This window comes from Musca autumnalis, unplaced genomic scaffold, assembly GCF_047663935.1.
Source record: "Musca autumnalis isolate F117 unplaced genomic scaffold, ASM4766393v1 scaffold_3, whole genome shotgun sequence".
NCBI lineage: Eukaryota > Metazoa > Arthropoda > Insecta > Diptera > Muscidae > Musca > Musca autumnalis.
This window is the reverse complement of record NW_027411866.1, coordinates 248926486-248945975: the sequence shown is the minus strand read 5'-3', so window position 1 is coordinate 248945975 and position 19490 is coordinate 248926486. Positions and strand designations below refer to the sequence as shown.

General features: G+C 40.1%; 1 protein-coding gene across 1 annotated transcript in view; it reads right to left on the bottom strand.

Moving 5' to 3' along the window:
* The window catches only part of nAChRalpha3 (nicotinic Acetylcholine Receptor alpha3), a 548368-nt gene that overhangs the window by 39598 nt on the left and 489280 nt on the right, over positions 1-19490 (bottom strand). The window contains exons 7-8 of the mRNA XM_073977740.1: positions 11218-11386; positions 10655-10791 (exon numbers count right to left, since the gene is read on the bottom strand). Of these exons, the coding sequence (XP_073833841.1) occupies positions 10655-10791; positions 11218-11386 (306 nt within the window). The remainder of the gene's footprint in view (positions 1-10654; positions 10792-11217; positions 11387-19490) is intronic.

Below are 19490 nucleotides of genomic sequence, written 5' to 3'. Positions count from 1 at the left end.
AGCTGCTCATTCCCTCATATCCTCGGTTAGCTGAGAGAACTTTCCGAGACATCATCACTGTAGCGGGCGCTTGCTACATACCATTTGGTCGAGTACCCCAAATAAGACGAAATTTTCTAGCAGAGGCGACGGCGTGATGAGCTCCGTCGTATAATCCCTGAAAACCCAAGAGTTAGAGAGTTTACTCTTGAAGTCAACATGCTAGTAGGCAAAAATAAGCGGAAAAGGTGGTTAGACCACCTGAAGCAATGCACCATTGGTATAGGATTAAGTAAATTGTGGGCAACGGATAAATCACTCTAGAATCCGGGAAAAAAGGATGGCAGAACGACTGTTACATTCAACGGTGTGACAGTAACTGATCCAAAGAGATACGCGTGTTATTTTAATTGGCAGTTCATAGAACACCCCGAGAGTGATAGGACGAAAAGGAGTATAAGAATAGCCCTTCAACCTGAGAAGGTACCACCGCAAATTAAAATGGGCGATATTGCACATATCATCCGAATCGCGTAATCCCGCAAAACGTTGGGCCCACTCCGAATATCGATGGTAATGCTTAAGCAACTGGATGAACCCGGAGTTGGGTATTTAACAAGTGTTCTCAACCCGTCATTAGCCTCCCATATTGTATGAGAAGTCTGGAAAGTTGGCAGTGTGGTTCCGCTACAAAAGCCTGACAAGGATGCCATCAGAGGCCATTGTACAGGTCGATTTCATTTCTGCCGCCAGTATCAAAGATCCTAGAGGCACTACTCCTCTTCACGATGAGAATCTGTTTTCCAGTTGCCCAATATCAACATAGATTTCGGAAAATGCATAGCACTACAACAACATTAGACGCCATATCCACACATGTCAGTAGAAAACTGAACTAGAATAGGCCGTGCGAACCGAACAGTTATGGTGGTACTTGACCTATCGAAGGCCGTAGATACCGTCAAAAATGCCAAGCTGTTCGAGGATAGTTCACTCTCCGGACGTGTTTTAACGTTGAAGAAGTCCAAGCTACCTAGAGTGAAACAGAGAGTTCACCAAGGTATATATCACCAAGGTGATATATCCGGAACTGTTTAACCTCTACATTTCTGAAATGCCACACCCCCCAGACAGCATAGAAATCGTAATGTAGGCGGATGATTGTACGATCTTGGCGTCGGGTCCTATCGTCGATGGTGTAGGTAAATGTCTATATAGCTGACCTAGAGCACTTCTTCCATCGGAGAAATATCCACCACTAAATCCACTGCACACTGTTCATCATTTGGACGGCTGAAATGAGGCTCACACTGAACATATAGATCGATGGTGTACATATTCCGACCACTAACTACCCCAAACAAGTTCCTCAAGTCGCTGCCATGTGCTGACAATGAACTTGTTGACCTTCTACAAAGCAGTAGACCGGTAGCAAGCTGTGCGGCGCCAAAGTGGTATGCAAATGTTAGCGGCACGTCAGTAGAGAACTTCGTAATCTAGAAGACCTCTCCAAAGGTATAAACGAGAACACCTAGACCAACAAGACTATCAGGCCGGTTTGGATAGCATTCACACTGATGCAGTCGCGCAGTCAGTATAGAGATACAGTGTGAGTGCCGTACTTTGGAATCACCCCCCATAGATCGCAGCAGAAGAACGCCAGCTGTCAAGGCAAACCCGAGTGGCTTTAGCCCAGTTAAGATCCGAACAATACAGCCGCCTCAATTCGTATTGGGTCCAAACTGATATCACCGGTCAGTTCTTAGTCCACCGGTCATGTATACCCAACACATGATCGGTGGACTGCGACCACACGACACGCTGCATTTGTTTAGCTGCCCAGCTAACCCACTCACCGGTGGCGATTGGAAAATCATGATGTTATCATAATGGGTGAACACTCTGCACATTTTAGTTTACTGTCTTTATATACTACACTGCTATTATTTTGAACTCAACTATATATGTTCTTTCTATTTGGTGGGACTCTGCGGGAGAGAAAAGATGGACCAAAATATATCTTAGACTTTGCCACGTTAAAGCCATTGGAAATTGTTGCTTGTGATCATCCATTTATAAATATTTACAGTTTCAAATTATTATAATATATTTTATTATACATTTATTTATTATAAAAAAAAATAAATATCAAAAAGTCCATGCTACCGAATAATAAATATTAACACCGATATAAATAAAATAAATCATACGCATTCCCTGACATACAAGTGACTCATAAAATAAGTGTCACTTTTGTTATTATTGGATTTAGGTTTCTTTCCTTTCACTTTTTTTTGCTTTTCTTCAAAGGCAACTGAAATGTTAACTTATTCACCTTAAAAGCTCTCACCTGGCAGACTGTTAAACAGACAGACAGGTATGGCTATATCACCACAATAACGCTCCTTCTGTCAACATAATAATACCGGCTAAACGAATTAGTTTAAATTGATGTTGAAATATTACCCAAGGGGCGAAGTCACAACAACGTTAAGAGCCTTAAACGAATTGCCCGCTCTCACAAAACAACAACATCATTCGCTTCATGTGTTTATGTGTGTGTTAGTAAATTTACTTTATTTCTGACATAATCTTTTAATGTTGTGACATTTTTTTAAAGCTCAAATTTAGGTTTCGTCTCTTCTCCAAGCGGATTACAGTTAAGCTGTAGTTCAAACAAATGACGAGAAGAGAAGGAGGTGTAACAAAACAACACACTGGTAGTTGGTGAAACATAAGAAAGGTAAGAAACAAAAATATTCATGAAAAAGTAGTAGTTTACAAAGAAATATGCCAGGTAGCCCTTAGGTGAAGAACATAATCCGAAAGAAAGCCTAAAGAGGAATATATTATAACCAATAACACCAATAATATTGGAACACAAAGCTATTGTGTTTTCTTGGGGGATATCATTTTTTAAGCATTGGCTATTACCCAAGGGAAATAAATAACCTAATTTCCATTTAAATTGTTTGATTTCCTAGTGGCTTAAAATGTTGTTAGTGGTGAAATTAAAAAAAAAACTCAAAAAGCCTCTAAACTTAAATTAATCGAATTTTTGATGGGTAGATACCGGAAGGAGTGAGCTTGAGACTAGTGACCCATACAGGGAATCTATGGGGTAACATTAAAGTGTGATACTGTCGAGGTAGAGTTGCTTAATGTGTACATTAGGGTTATAACTTTTTTACAACCTCATATCCCTGTATCATAGCGTGATGAGTTTCTACATAAGATTACATAAAATCTTAGTTATAATGTGATACGGTAAAAAAACCTCAAGTACAAAATTATTTGAAAATTTTAATTTATCAGAATTATGGGCAATTTTTTGAAGTCACGTATGCGGATGATTGTACGTTCTTCGCGTCAGGTACTTTCTCTGATATCGTTTGTGAAAAGCTGAACTCCACGCGAGGAATATGTAAATGTCTGCCACTAATTCTACTGCCACTCTATTCACCACACAGACGGCAGGGGTGAGAATTGAGTTGAAATTCATGGTCGATGGATTCCAGTACAGCAACCGCAATTCTTCCAGTACAGCAACATCAATGACATGCTTTCGTTGCAGTACTTGCTTGGGTTCTACCGTCAGATTCATTCTAATCACCATATGGTATGGCAGGAGGGATATTCATGATGTAGGAAAAGAGGACCAACATTTCAAGAGAAAGCTCCTATATCAACAAGCTTCTCGAGCATGTTATAAAGGGTGGTTTTATCTAGGGCTGAGGTGAACTCAGTCTCTGCCAGGGTCGACCTAAGGACCTTGAGTAAAACACGAGTGTTTACCATTTAAATCTTTATTATACACTCTCGGTATTTGTTAAACGAATAATATTTATGTGAGGAAAATGGATGCGGTATGAACTATTAGTTGAGTTCGTTCCTGTCTTACGGTAGTTGTAGGCTCAGCAATCGTCTGTTGTGGCTCGGCTCCACACTACTGTCGGCTCGGGGCAATCGGGTGGCTTTCGGCTCTGCAGTTGTAGGCTGTGGTGTTGGAGTTGCTGTCGGCTCGTTGTCAATCGTCGTGTGTGTGGCTCGGTTTTGTAGTGTTCGGGTTCTTGTCGGCTCGTTGGTAATCTTCGGGTATGTGGCTCGGCTCTGAGGCATTTGTGTTGCTGTCGGCTCGTTAGGTATGTGGCTCGGCTCTGTAGTGTTCGGGTAAATGTCGTCTCGTTGGCAATATTCGGGTATGTGGCTCCGCTCTGAGGCATTCGGGTTGCTGTCGGTTCGTTGGGTATATGGCTCGGCTAAGTGGTATTCGGATTGCTTTCGGTAAGAGATCAGTTAATGGGAGCTGGCTAAGAGCATGGAGCTAGCTATGAGCTGAGAGCTTGCTAAGAGCTGGGAGCGTGCTAAGAGTTTGTTATGAGCTAGGAGCGTGCTAAGCGCTGAGAGCGTGCCAAGCGCTGATAGCTTGCTATGAGCTGGGAGCTTGCTAAGAGCTGAGAGCATGCTAAGAGCTGGGAGCTTGCTATGAGCTGGGAGCTTGCTAAGAGCTGAGAGCATGCTATGAGCTGGATCGATTCGTGCCTAACTAGTATAGTACACTGCGGACGAGCCACACGTCCATTCGTACTTTGTTCGGCTAGTGATCGACGTCTTCGGTGCATAAAACTGAAATATACATTCGGGTGGTAACACGAAGTGAATGAGAATTATTGTGCAGCAGTGATTATCGTTAATTACACCGAAGTTAAATTTGTCCACTATGCTGACTGCGTAGTGGCTGATGGTAGTGAATGCATGTAGAAATACATATATGAAACGGTCACGTTACAATGTTTAAATAGCATTCACATGGATGCAGTCACGGATGCCACAAACAACTATCGTGTGAATGCGGACGTCTCCCTTCTATGGCAGCGGAGGAGCGTCGGCTGCCACGGAAAATCATCGATGACACTGTGCAAAACATTTGCCCAGCGGCCGGCATAGGTCCGCACGACACACTGCACTTGTTCAATTGCCCTGCCAAGCCTACTCAACTAACTCCAGTATATCTGTAGTTACATCCCATCGAAACAGCGACATTCCTAGAACTGGAGATAGACCCATACCCAGATTAAGCCGGAAAACGAGCATACAAATGTATCGGATACTGTTACAAAAACATTGTGGCATGCACTCCAGTAAATGGCTTGGAAACCCGCTATTTCCCAAAGATCAGACCCTGCTCTGATCATCGTAATCTCTGACCGTTATTCCTTTCATAATCTCTGACCGTTATTCCTTTCTTAACATTGGCTAAGCTGATTGCCAAGGGTTCAGAGAACTTGTCAATCACTGCTGCAGAGAGCTACCCATTTCCTCAGATCCTCATGTAGCTGAGATAACGTTCCGAGATATCATAACGGCAGCAGCTACGGGACTAGCAAATGAGCGGGATGAGCTTCGTCGTTCGAACCCCAAAAAGACCCAAGAGTTATGGAACTTACTTTTGAAGTCAAAAGGCTAGTGATTAGAGTGACTAGAATACCTGAAGCAATGCAACATTAGTACAGTATTAATTAAATTGTGGATAACGGTTAAATCACTCTCGAATACAGGAAAGAACTGTTTCTACTACAGATCTGAAGAGATGTGTGTGTTATTTTAACCGGCAGTTTATAGAGCATCTGGAGAGTGATAGGGCGAAGAGGAGTGTGCTACGCCGTATAAGAGCCTCCCATCCGAAGAGGTACCATCACAATTTACGATTAGTTATGTTACTAACGTCATCCGAAACGTGAAATCATCCAAGGACTTGGAACCAGAAGGAATCTTAATGGTAATGTTTAAGCAATTGGATGAGCCCAGGGATGGGAAATGAACAAGTGCGTTAATCTATCGGTGGGTATTGTTGCAGTGGCCTGGAAAGTTGGCAGACAAGTATGCCAACAGAGGTGAATCGTACAGGCCGATCTCCTTCCTGTCACCAGTAACAAAGATTCTAGAGTAGTGCCCCAACACGGTGAGAAGCAGTTTCCCAGTTGTCCAACATCACCGTGGATTCCGGAAAATGTACAGCACCACAACAACATTATACGCCATATCCGCACATATTAGTCGAGCAGTGAACCAGAACAGGCCGGGCGACCGAACATTTATTCGCTTCGCGCTTCACTTCGAAGTTACAATGGCCCACATTTTTTCTTTGAACAAACTGCGTATACCTAATATCACACGTTACATTTCATGATGTTACTCATACGTTTTGGAACTAGTACAAGGAACTAGGAACTAGATTACCCAACTCTACCGTCAACCATGCTATGCTACTTGAGAACGTTGGATAATCAATTATAGGTGTGGCCACCAGTCGTTTGTAAAATTCAGACATAAGAAGACCCCTGGAGTGGTACAGGGAATTCTCCTGGCTCTGAAATTCCACACCCTTCAGACGAATATACGATCTTGGCGTCGGGTCCTATCGTCCATGACATACATATGTGATAGGTTATCCCGAAGGAACAATGAGACTTTTCTCGTATCAATGAGTGCACGCCGATTCATATTGGCTCAATTGTATGGAACCTACTTTTTATCGCCGAGTCTGAATGGCGTGTCTTTCGACACCACGGGTAGAGGAGTTTTGTATGTCTGAAATACTCAGGAAATGTAAGTCAACATTTGCCACCACCCAAAATATTGACTTTCAGGTCAGGGATTAAATCGCTGACGGTCTGAGTGCAAGGCGGACGTAATTACCACTACAAGACTGTGGCTGGAAATATTCACCACTAAATCCCCTCCACACTGTTCGCGGCTGAAATGAGGCTCCCCTTGAACATATTGATCGATGGTGCCTTGATTCCTACCACTAACTACCCCAAGATATTGGATGTAACGTTTGATAGCATGTCTAAGTATGTAGTTCTCAAGTCTGCTCTGCGGCACTTGGCGTGCTTGATGCTGCGGCGCCAGTGAAATATTTAAATATTAGAGCTACGCAATGAACGAATATGCAAATCTGCCAGAATGCGGTTGTGAGGACTTAAACAGGGTGCCTACTCATGACACCAGGGTACCAACATCATTAGGAGTCGAAGATTTTACCGGTACATAAACACAACAAGATGTTGCCGATACAGTACCTGCTTGGGTGTCACCACCGTGAGCATCCCTGCCACGATCTAGCGAACAGGCTTCCAACACCAAGGCACGGCAGGAGATATCTTCATGATGTAGAGGGAGAGATGATGATGTAGAGGGAGATGATGTAGAGGGAGAGAATCTTAAAATCAACGAACATATTAGGTAGGTCTGAATAACATTCATATTCGGTATTACAGCGTGTATGCTGTACTCGGAGACCACCCCCATTAATCACAACAAAAGAACGCCAGCTGCTATGTGGCCTCAATTAATATTGGACCCGAATACCCAACGATACCCAACGATTTTTGAACCCTTCACCAAAGTATGCTTTTTGGTTGTTAACGCATTGAAATAATCAGTGAGACCCTATGAATATTATATATTCTTGAGTAGATAAGTCCATGTTCGTCTATCCGCCTGTTGTAATCACTCCAGCGTTCGCAATAATTGAGCTAGAGCTCTATATTTTTACACACGAGTTGTTTTTTTTTTCATTGACAGATTAAGCTCGAAGATGGAATATATCGGCTCATGTTTTGGTATAGCTGCCATATGACGGTATATCCCGATTTTCGGCATTTTTAGGGGTTTAGCTAATTTTTTTAACTGAACTAGGTGTAATTTGACATTTGAGGTCCCAACACTTCTCCACCAAAAATTTTTAACATAGGTCAATGTTTCGGTATAGCAGCCACATAACGGTACCTCCCGTTTGTCCGTCTTTTGAGGAGTTTGTTATATTTTTAACTGAACTACCCGGAATTAGACATTGAATTTTCCCTTTAGGTGTGAAACGTCTCCACCAAATATTCTCAACATAGGTCCATATTTTTGTATTGGCACCATATAATGATACCTTCCGATTTTTAACTGAACTAGCTGTTATTCGATTACAGAATTTTAGCAACATTTTTGTACCGAACTAATTTTAATTTGGCATTTGAGATAATCAGTGGTCACAAAACTTCTTCAATAAAATGTTCAACATACCCAGCAAAAAAATCTTCCCAAAATAATGGGTTTTTATAGTACCTTTTGGTAGTCGTAACTACTTACAAACCCCCCTAATAACCCATTATTTTAACAAGAGCATGTCGCACTGAATAACTAGTTATTCTATGACCAATATAACCACTAGAATAATTAGTTATTTTATGACCACTGGAAGATGAAAAATAAGCTATAAGTTAAACAAGTAAGAACAGACTATAGTCGGACGGGGCCGACCATGTGATACCCTATACCACTATCCCTGTGCACTAGCTTTCCGGGCTAGCTGTTATAAGATGTGCATTAGAAATTTTACCAATTTTCACACAAAAGTTTTGATCAATTTAACCCGCTAAATATTATCCGATCATACCGTTGACTTGCACGCTACTTCTTCATCTCAAACCAAAACTACGTTTAAAATTTCGCGCCGATCGGACTATTATTGCGACCTACAGAGCGGCTACAAAATCGAGCAAAAATTTTGTTTTTGGTCCATTTCATCCCTTTAACATTTCACGATCATCGCCAAAAACTAATCAGTTCTATTCTGGTCCAAACCCGACCTCCATACTAAATTTCGTGACAATCGGTCCATAATTGCGGCCTCTAGCTTGATTACAATTTTTAATGGACGGACAGACGGACGGACGGACGGACGGACACACATCGCTAAATCGCTTTATCTCGTCGAGATATGAAGTTTGGTATACCACATGAGGGGTCTACGACGAATATTTCGCGGCGTTACATGAATTTTTGGGAAAACAAACTTATTATACCCTTTTCCACATTGTGGTATAGGGTATAAAAAATTATATTTTCTATTTTTAGAACAGTTGATGTGGAATTTATTTTCAATTTCAACACACTTCATATTTTTTATTTCGCCATCTGCTGGATTTGAACACACGAACTTCTGCTTTGTAGCCTAACACGTTACATACTCGGACGAACATTAAGGGTTGGTTCAATGTGCACATAAGCTTACATGAGCACCAGCAACTGTTCTTTGATTTTTTTTAAAAAAAAGTACCCGGCCGACTGTGAGCGTTAAACACACAACCCTTGGATTTGTAGTCGGATACACAAGCTCTGTGCCACTGTACTCATCAGTTAATAAAGAGTAATATAAGTAGTTGTTTTTGCATATATTACTTTGTAATGGGTTACATAATGACTAACGGATCCGAATTTGTGCTGGGTAGGTCCATGTTTTGGTATATCGACCATATAACGGTATCCCGATTTGCGGTATTTTGAGAATTTTAGCTTCATTTGGGGGTCGAACTACCTATTATTTTACTCTTGAGGTTCCCAGTGGTCACTTAACTTATCCACCAAAAATTCTCAACATAGGTCCATGTTTTGGTATAGCCCCCATTTAACGGTACCTCCCGATTTTTTGGTATTTTGAAAATTATAGCCACAGTTGTTGTTCGAACTATCTGTAATATGACATTTGAGGTTCCCAGGTGTCACAAAATTTCTGCCCAAAAATTTTCGACATAGGTGCATGTTTTGGTATAGCGTCCATATAACGGTACCTCCCGATTTTCGGTATTTTGAAGATGTCAGCTACAATATTTAACCGAACTACTTGTAATTTGATGTTTGAGTTTCCCAGTGGTCACAAAACACCTCCACCAAACATTTTTAACATACATAAGTAAATGTTTTGTTATAGCCCCCTTATAATGGTACCTCCCAATTTTCGGTATTTTAAAACATTTTAGCAACCGTTTTTGAATGAACTACCTGTAATTTAACATTTTAAGGTGGTCACAAGACATCTCCACCACAATGTTTTAACATACGTCCATAGTTCTATGTATTGGCATGGGCCCCATATAACGATACCTCCAGATTTTAGGTATTTTTAGGAATTTAGCTACATGTTTTAAGCGAACTATCTGCAATTTGACACTTGAGTGGTCGTAAAACTTTATCTCCAAGAATGTTCAACATAGGTTCATGTTTTGGTAAGGCCCTCATATAACGGTGTCTCCCGACTTTCGGTATTTTGAGAATTTTAGCTACATTTGTGGACCGAACTATCTGCAATTTGACACTTCAGGTTCTAATTGATTACAAAACTTCTGCACTAAAAATCGTCGACATACATAGGTCCAGGTTTTAGTAAAGCGCCCATATAACGGTACCCTTGACTTTTTTAGGTATTTTCAGGATTTGAGCTACATTTTTTAACCGAACTCCCTTCAATTTGTCATTTGAGATTTCCAGTGGTCACAAAGCTTTTGCACCAAAAGTTGCTAACATAGGTTTTGGTATAGCCCCCAATCGTAACCTCCCGATTTTCGGAATTTTGAGGATTTTAGCTACATTTGTTTACCATAAAATATCTACATCAAAAATGGTCGAAAGGAAGGAGAACTAATAATTAGATTTTAGTTCAGACTATTTTATGATGGAGGTTTGGCCTGGCCGAACTTAAAGATTTATTTCATATTTTTTGCCTATCGATGAATTTTTATCACACGTATGGATTAATATACAGTTCTTATTGTAACACACACACAAACGTTGTTTTTTATGTACATTACCATAGACATGTTAAAAAGAGGCTCCGACTTACCTGAATGTGTCGAGTATCATTGTAAAAAGTACAAATTTCCCTAAAAGCGGCACAACTAATGATGTTGGCGGAATAATTTCCGCCAGCAGCAAGAAGAACACAGTCAACGACAGTAAAATGGATATGCTTAATGAGACCTACAAAAAAGGAGAAGAGAAACAACAAAGAAAAATACATCAGTAATACATGGAAAACATGAAGAAGAGATACATATTATTATTTCAAACACACACACGCACACAGACAAAATATAGTCAAGTCAAAGAAAATAAAATTTTAATGCAAATAAAGTCCTGCTTTACATGTTTTAGCTAGACGAAGAGGGGAAGGATGGAGGGAGAGGATAAGCACACAAGTTTTCTAAGATGTAATCGTGTTTGGTGTCGTCATCATCTCCATCACCATCAGTAACATTATCATGGCTCGTCGTAGTCACTAACAAATGTTCAAACATAAATATTTATGAAAAAAAGTAATTTGTCTGTGTGTGGTGGGCAAATTGCAAGGAGTGCAGGGCGGCGGGACATTTGTCTGTGTGTGTGTGATTTGAATAATTTACTTACTTTTTCACCACTATCTGATGGCAGATAAAATACTAAAATCGTTAAAAAACTGATTCCCATACACGGTATAATGAGATTAACTGTATAGAACAGCGTTTTACGGCGCATTGTGATATTAAACGTGATATCCAAGTACGGCTCATCGCAGCACGTATAGAATTTTTCATTTCTGCAAAAACAAAAAGAGAAGAGATGAAAACAAGAAGAAGGGTTTAGTTACATGAGCAATGAACAAACAAGAAATAAATTAATCAAAATGTCTTTTCAAAAAAGAATTCGAATTTTTTCCAAAACTAGCAGTGAGTGTATCATCATCACTATTTGGATTCGACGAGGTCAATCATTAATACTTGGCACTGGAAATCATTGCTTGCAGATAATTCACAAAGGATAATGAAGTATGAAAAGAATGGAAATAAAAACAAATAAACAATATACAGCTCTCAGTTACATTGAATGAAATCAAATGATTTATTGAATGCTTCATTGTCGTAAACTGCTTCTTCTTTTTTCTTCTCCTTAAGCATTCAAAAGTAGTTGGGAAAAAGAAAAATTATCTCTAGAATAGCATCAAGGATAATAACAATAAAGCAGAATTTATCTCCTTTTTCTTTGAACAGTTAAGAAAAGAAGAAAAAACACATCAATTACCCATGCACTTTCCGTTTTGTTTTATTTTTGCTTTCAAGTATCCTTTCAGCCATTGCTTCATATATTTCTCTCCCATTCACTTTGATGTCCATAGTAATAAGGATATGATAATCACATAACAATGAATTCAATCGAATCAATCAGATTTACATACACTTATTAACAAGAGATGAACTGAAGACTGCTTTTACGATTATCTATTTATGTGAATATGGGGAATTAGCATAAGTAGCAATGAATAGAAAATTGCTTTTTGAAATATTCAATGGACAACTTTGGCTTTATATTGGAATTTTATTACGCTGGCAGGGTTTGTTGTGTCATAAGTGTTATTAAGCTTTATATTTATAAAAGATTTGAAACGAATTAATTATTTGTAATGGAAGGGAAAATATCAGAATATTATACAGTGTCTGTCACTGAAAATGATGCAACCTGAAATACAAAATGTAAACGTTGATAACTTTGAATCGAGTTGAGATATTTCCGTTACAGTACCGTTATACTAAAATTTTCCCAAAAAATAAAAAATAGGCATTTTTAAATTGAGCATTAAAAATGATGCACCACAATAATCGATTAATAATTTCAAAATTTGTTCCCTTCTTATGACATTTTAGTAATCGGAATGGTCGTTTTGAGGAGTGTTGTCATTGATTTCGATAGAAAAAATTATGTTCCTGTTATGTCCCTTTGTAGGCAATTTGGGGAATAGAAACAAAATCAGGGAATAGAACCAAAATGTTTGCACTTTTCTTTAAAAATAGTTTTTAAAAACATTGTTAACAAAGTCCTGACCATGTTTGCTTTTATAAATACAAAAATTTCAACACCCTTTGATGCCATTCAAGCCAAACAATACTACTCCCATCGGCCAGTTTCATAGAATCACTCCAATTCTTTTTTCGGTGCAGGTTTTTTTCAAGTTTTGTCGTATTTTTGCGGGGATTGTGTGTTATAAGATTCATAGTTCGGATAAAAGTCAGCATATCTGGCGTAAAATCGATATTTTACTTGTGGAAGAAGCCAACAAACACCTGAATTTAAATAAATAAACTTTCGCTATCAAACCGCTTCGTAAGACGTCTTATTATTTGGACTTGAATGGCAACAAAGGGTGATGATATTTTTTTTTATAAAGCAAACATGGTCAAGACACTATTTACAAAGAAAAGTGCAAAAAATGTTGTTCTATGCACTGATTTTTACGTCTATCAGGACAACGCCGTTAAATACTTGTATAATATAGGGCAAGCCTGGCTAATATAGGACTTTCCATAGATCATTAGATTATTTGTACGTACTCTGGAGATAACCCTTAATGATTAGCAATTTCTAGCCACTTTGCCTACAAAGGGACATTAATTACAATCATGCCAATTACGTCAGTAACATCATTTTTTCTATCGGAATCAATGGTAAAACTACTGAAACGATAGGGAACCAATTATTCCACCATGCTTATTAATAAAATGACATAAAAAGCGAAAAATTTGGAAATTATTAATCGATTATCGTGATGCATAATTTTTAATGCTCGATTCAAAAATGCCCACATTTTATTTTTTTGGGAAAAATTTAGTATAGCTGTACTGTAAAAGGAATATTTTTGTATGCCATCTTAAAGTCTACAAAATTGTTTTTATACCCTACACCACTATGTGGGGAGGGTATTATAAGTCGGTTTTGGCCAAAAAGTTTGTAACGCATCGTCGTAGACCCATACTTATATATACCAAAATGAATGTCTCGACGAGCTGAGTCGATCTGGCTATGTGTGTCCGTCCGTCTGTCCATCTAAACCTTGTAATCACGCTACAACGCAATTTTGATCGGATCGTCACGAAATTTTGGGGGTTAATGGGGTCCCACAGAGGAAGAAGCCTACTGATTTTAATGATGGTCGGATAATATTCAGGGGTCGGAATGGGCAAAAACTTATTTGGAGATTTAAGAGGTGTATCAAAAGCAAAACCTGACAAGGAAAGTAGAAAATATCACCTTTACAATGATGTAAAGTAGGTTGTCGTAGCTGCTCAAAGAACAGAGATATCGCAATAGTCGGTAATGCATCCCATTTTCCGATTTTTTTTGTAATCACGCTACAGGTCGCAATTTTGATCGGATCGTCACGAAGTTTTTGGGATTTTATGCGGGTCCCATAGAGGAAGAAGCCTATTTATTTTGGTGATGGTCGGATAATATTCAATAGTCGGAATAAGGGAAAAGCTTATGTGGAGAAAAGTCAACGTTTTTTTTTTCTTATGCGAATATTTCCGCTTCTAGTAGGAGTATTCCAAAAGGAAAGCCCGCCAATGGAAGAAGAAAAGATGTCCTTTATATTGACGCAAAGTATGTTGGCGTTAGTGGGCAAACAACCGAGATATCGCAAAATATATTATAAAATATAATATATCCATTTTTTCCATTTTTTGTAATCACGCTACAGGTTGAAATTTTGATCGGATAGTCACGAATTTTTGGGGGTTGATGAAGGCCCCACAGAGGAAGATGCTTATTGATTTTGTTTATTGTCGGATAATATTTAGGATTGGAATGGGGAAAATCTCATGTGGAGACAAATTCACAATTTTATTCTTTGTGAATATATCGATTTCTAGTAGGGGTATTTCAACGGCAAAGCCTGTCAGTGGAAGAAGAAAATATTACCTAAACATTGGTGTAAAGTAGGTTGGCGAAGGTGGTCAAACAAGGGAGATACCACAATAGTCGGTAATGCATCCAATTTTTCCATTCTACAGGTCGATGAAACTTGTACTGTCGTATATAGGGCAGTGAATACAAGTTGTTGCAATAAAAATCTAAGAATTTCGAGAGCATGTCCTTAACTGAAATTCTTCAAAATTTTGTGTGGGAGGTACCCGAAGGAGTGGACCGATTGAGTCCATATTAAAACCTCATCTAAATCTGGTGGAAATTTCACGATGTGCAAAGTATGAATTAACTCGGTTACTCACTTGCAGAGTTATCGTGAGCACAAATTTTCCGAACGTTTTTGAACTTTTGTGGGGGAGGTACCGAATGAAGTGGACCGATATAACACATCTTCGAACTTAAACTAAGTTTGGACAACAATATTTCGAAAGCCAAATTTTGGACCGAATCGGTTGACCATTTCGAGAGTTATCGTGCGTTCCAGCCAGCCGGACAGGCAGGCAGGCGGACGGACTTGGCTAAATCAACTCCAAATTGTCTGAAACGGATTTCGTCCAAACATACTTGGGGTCTAAAACCATTATTTATTTTGTTTTGTTAGCATTTTGCTGAATGTATAAAAATCTATGTTTTGGCATAGCCCCATATAAAGGTACCTCCCGATCTTCGGTATGTTAAGATTTGTACCTACAATTTTTAACAGAACTATCTGAAATTCTCTATTTGAGATCTCCATTGGTCACAACTAAAACTTTCAAAATAGGCCCATATTTTGGTATAGCACCCATATAGCGGTACCCCCAATTTTTGGTATTTTGAGGATTTTTATCTACATTTTTGACCGAACTACCTGTAATTTAACATTTGAGGTCAAGCAACATCTACACCAAAAATTGTCAACATCGGTCCATGGTTTAGTATAGCCCCCATATAACGGTAACTTCCGATTTTGGGTAATTTTATACATTTTATAGGGGTTCCCAGAGGTCACAAACCAAAAACTGTCAATGTAGGTTCATGCTTTGTCGTAGCACCCATATAACGTTACCTTTTGATTTTCGGCATTTTGTTGAATTTAGCTAAATTTTTTAACCGAACTATCTGCATTTTGCCATTTGAAGTTCCTAGGGGTCACAACACTAGCAAAATTTTTAAACCGAACTAGATGTAATTTCCAGTTTGATGTTCTCAAATTGAGCGCGCAGCGGGTTCTCTCCTACCGGATTGACCGTCAACCAAAAATATTCGGGTTCCGGTCAGCGGCTGTCACCTCAGTGTACACATGTTTGTATTTGTATCGTTTTGGGAGCAGCATATCCCGGAATGACTGCTCGAGATTCTTTTGGTCCATGCCGGGACGGAGGAAACCCCAGGACCAATTTACATGTGGCTAGTTTGTCATATTCGCATCTTCACCCAATTGTATCGGTGAGATGCAATAGATGTTGGGAGTGGATGAATCTACAGGGTTGTTCTGTTCTGCATGTTGCGTGAGTCGTCGTCACAGCAGCCGCGCACGCAGCATTTGACACTAGCCGTTGTTGGACTTCAAGAGTAGGAAGAATATGGATGCGGTGCAGGAAACCAATCTCAACAACTACTGCAGCTTACAGCGTTGTGGTGGACCGTCTGGTCTTGGAAGACTTTAATACACATCATAAGTTGTGGCATTCGGTCCTTGGAAATGATCAGAGGGGTTTAGTGCTGACTGAGCAGATCGATAGCTCTGAATCTGAGGTCAGTGGGGACACCCCTACCAGAATTGGCGGAGAGTGTCACAGTTCGCCAGATATAACCATCGTGTCATCGGTCTGAAGAATGACATCACCTGGCAATCCGTCGTTTCTCTTGGGTCAGACCATCTCGCCATAATCGTCTCCACCAGCAGACCGCCTGATTTCATCACCTCTGAACGCCGCACTGTCATCAATCATGGAAAATCTAAATACCCTAGTTTCAAAGAGTTCACCAATCAAAGCTTCAGAGATTTGCCTAATTCTTCTGATGTTCGGGTAGCAGAAATGACGTTCTGAGATATCAGCACTGCTACAACCGCTCGAATACCCGAAATGAGACTAAATTTCCCAGCAGAGACGACGGTGCGCGATGAGCTTTGTCGTGCCAACTCCCGTGACCCCAAAATCAGGAAGCTGACAAGGGAAGTTAACAGGTTGGTCGGTGGGCATAAGCGGAACAAATGGATAAATAACTTGAAGAGTTGCAACATTGGACCCGGTACAAGTGAATTGAGGGCAACGGTTAAGTCACTCTCGAACCCTGGAAGGAGGGAAGATGGGACGTTCTGCGACGTTATGTTCACTGACCCGAAGAGGTGCGCAAGTTATTTCAATCGACAGTTCGTCCAGCACCCCGATAGTGCCAGGGCGAAAAGAAGAGTATTACTTCGCATCAGATTTCTTCTTGCCGAGGATGAACCACCACAGTTTACAATGGACAATGTTGCGAATACCATCAGGAGAGCTAAATCTTCCAAAGCTTTGGGCCTTGATGGAATCTCCATGATAATGCTGATGCAGCTAGGTGAGCCGGGAGTGGAGTATCTCACAAAAGTTCTCAACCTGTCACTAGCCACCCACATCGTTACCGAAGTGTGGAAAATGGACAGGGTGGTTCCGATACTGAAACCAGGCAAGGATGCCAGCAAAGGTGAATCGTACAGATGTTACGTTGACTGACCCGAAGAGGTGGGCAAGTTATTTCAATCGACAGTTCGTCGAGCACCCCGATAGTGAGAGGGCGAAGAGAAGAGTGTTACGTCGCATTAGATCTCTTCCTGCTGAGGATGAACCACCACAGTTTACAATGGACGATGTTGCGAATGTCATCAGGAGCGCTAAATCTTCCAAAGCTTTGGGCTCCGATGAAATCTCCATGGTAATACTGAAGTCTGGAAAATGGACAGAGTGCTTCCGATACTGAAGCCAGGCAATGATGCCAGCAAAGGTGAATCGTACAGACCTATTTTGCTTTTGTCACCCGTAGCAAAGACCCTTGAGCCTTTAATACTCCCCAGCATCAGAAATAGCTATGCTGTTCCCGGTCATTCCGTAAGCAGCACAGCACAACAACAGCGATGCACGTCATTTCCACACATATTAGTAGAGGACTTAATCAGAGCATGCCATGTGATAGAACACTGATGGTCGCGCTTCACTTATCAAAAGCATTTGGTACTATGAAGCACTCCCCGCTGTATGAGGACATATGTGTGGATGCCGGTCGTACGTGGAATTCAGGAACAAGAAGTCTAGACCTCTCAGAATGAAACGGGGAATTCCCCAAAGAGGGGTAATATCTCCGGAACTGTTTAGCCTCTACCCCGCCTGTATTCCACCCCCTTAAGACGGCATCGTGTTCGTAACGTGTGCGGATGATTCTACTATCTTGGCGTTAGGTACCTTCACTGATTTTATTTGTGAAAGGCTGAACTTCTACCACCTTTTTCCACAAGAGGAATATGCAAATATCCGCCACTTAATCTGCAGCCACTCTCTTCACCATATGGATGGCAGAGGAGAAAAGAGTTGTTTGTGGTCGAAATTCTGCACCATCGACCATAAGGTGGTGCAGAATTCCGACCACAAACAACCCCCAATTTGAAAAACATGTTTATGTCGCCCACACATGCCACAGTTATCTGCAGCACTTGGGGTGTAGATAAAGAAACCTTGTTGGCCACATATAACGCGACAGGTGGTCTGTTCGGTCCGCGAATATCAGAATGCCACTCTGAGAACTGCAACACGGTGCTTTCTCATGTCTTCAGTGGACCATCTACATGCGGAGATAAACATTCTTCCAGTACAGCAACACAATGACATGCTCTCGTTGCAGTTTTTGCCTTGGTGTTACCCTTTCTTCTTTACATTACGTCATAGGCTGAGAATATATCTCTGTCGGGAAGGCTGACTGATATTTTTTCCTTTGTTATTTCTGAATTCTACAAATGACTTGTGGTCATACATTCTCTTTTGGGAAATTTGGCCTAATTCGAGCAGCAAGTATACGGCGAGCTGCGGCGGGGACTGGGCAGTTCTATCCAATGATGATTGGTAAATTCTCTTTACCCCTGCCAATCAGATTTCCCATGTTTCAGAAATCTATATCGGTCCACGCTTTGTTGGGGCTACATCTAACCGAAATTTCTCAAATTTGGTTTCAGTATAAATTAAGATCAAAGGTATTTGAAAAACGAAAACTCATTTTTTGCACTTTTTTTCGTATTAACTTCACTTTAATAACTCGTTCCACTTAAATCAAAATACACGCTCCATCATTTATATCTTGGACATTTCACAAATGCCCTGATCCATTCGTACTCATAATCTCCCATATCAGTTTTTAATGCAATTCTCATGCTATGGCACGCACACATACACACTCTCATGTGTGTTTTTTCGTCTATTTTCTTTATTTTGTTGTACATTTTGTTCAATTCGGCCAGCTATACACAAAAAAGAAATTCCCCTGGCAGCAAGGGGTAACTGATAAAGAATGTGGAAATAAAACAACAATAACCATAACAACGACAACAACAACAACAAAAAGCGTGTATAAAGCCATAAATCATAAAATAGAAGAGCTCATCTCTGGTGATTAATGTTTAGTTTCATAAGTGTAGCGAAGAGCATTTCTCTCTGATATGGAATTAAAGTAGACATGGCATGGCATGCCATGGCAGATCATCCGTACAGAGTTAAAACTAAACAGAAGCTACAATTTTTTCCCTTTCAAACAAACAGAAAAAACCAAAACTAAAACTGAAAACTTGTTTCACTTTGATTAAAAACGAACGGACGGATGTTCATTTCCGCCTAATTCAATTAGGAACATAACATCCGGTAGGAGTAGAAAATATATGTATTTTTTTCATACGTCACGTTTGTGTGGCATGGTGTACATAGAAAACTAAACAGCAACTACAA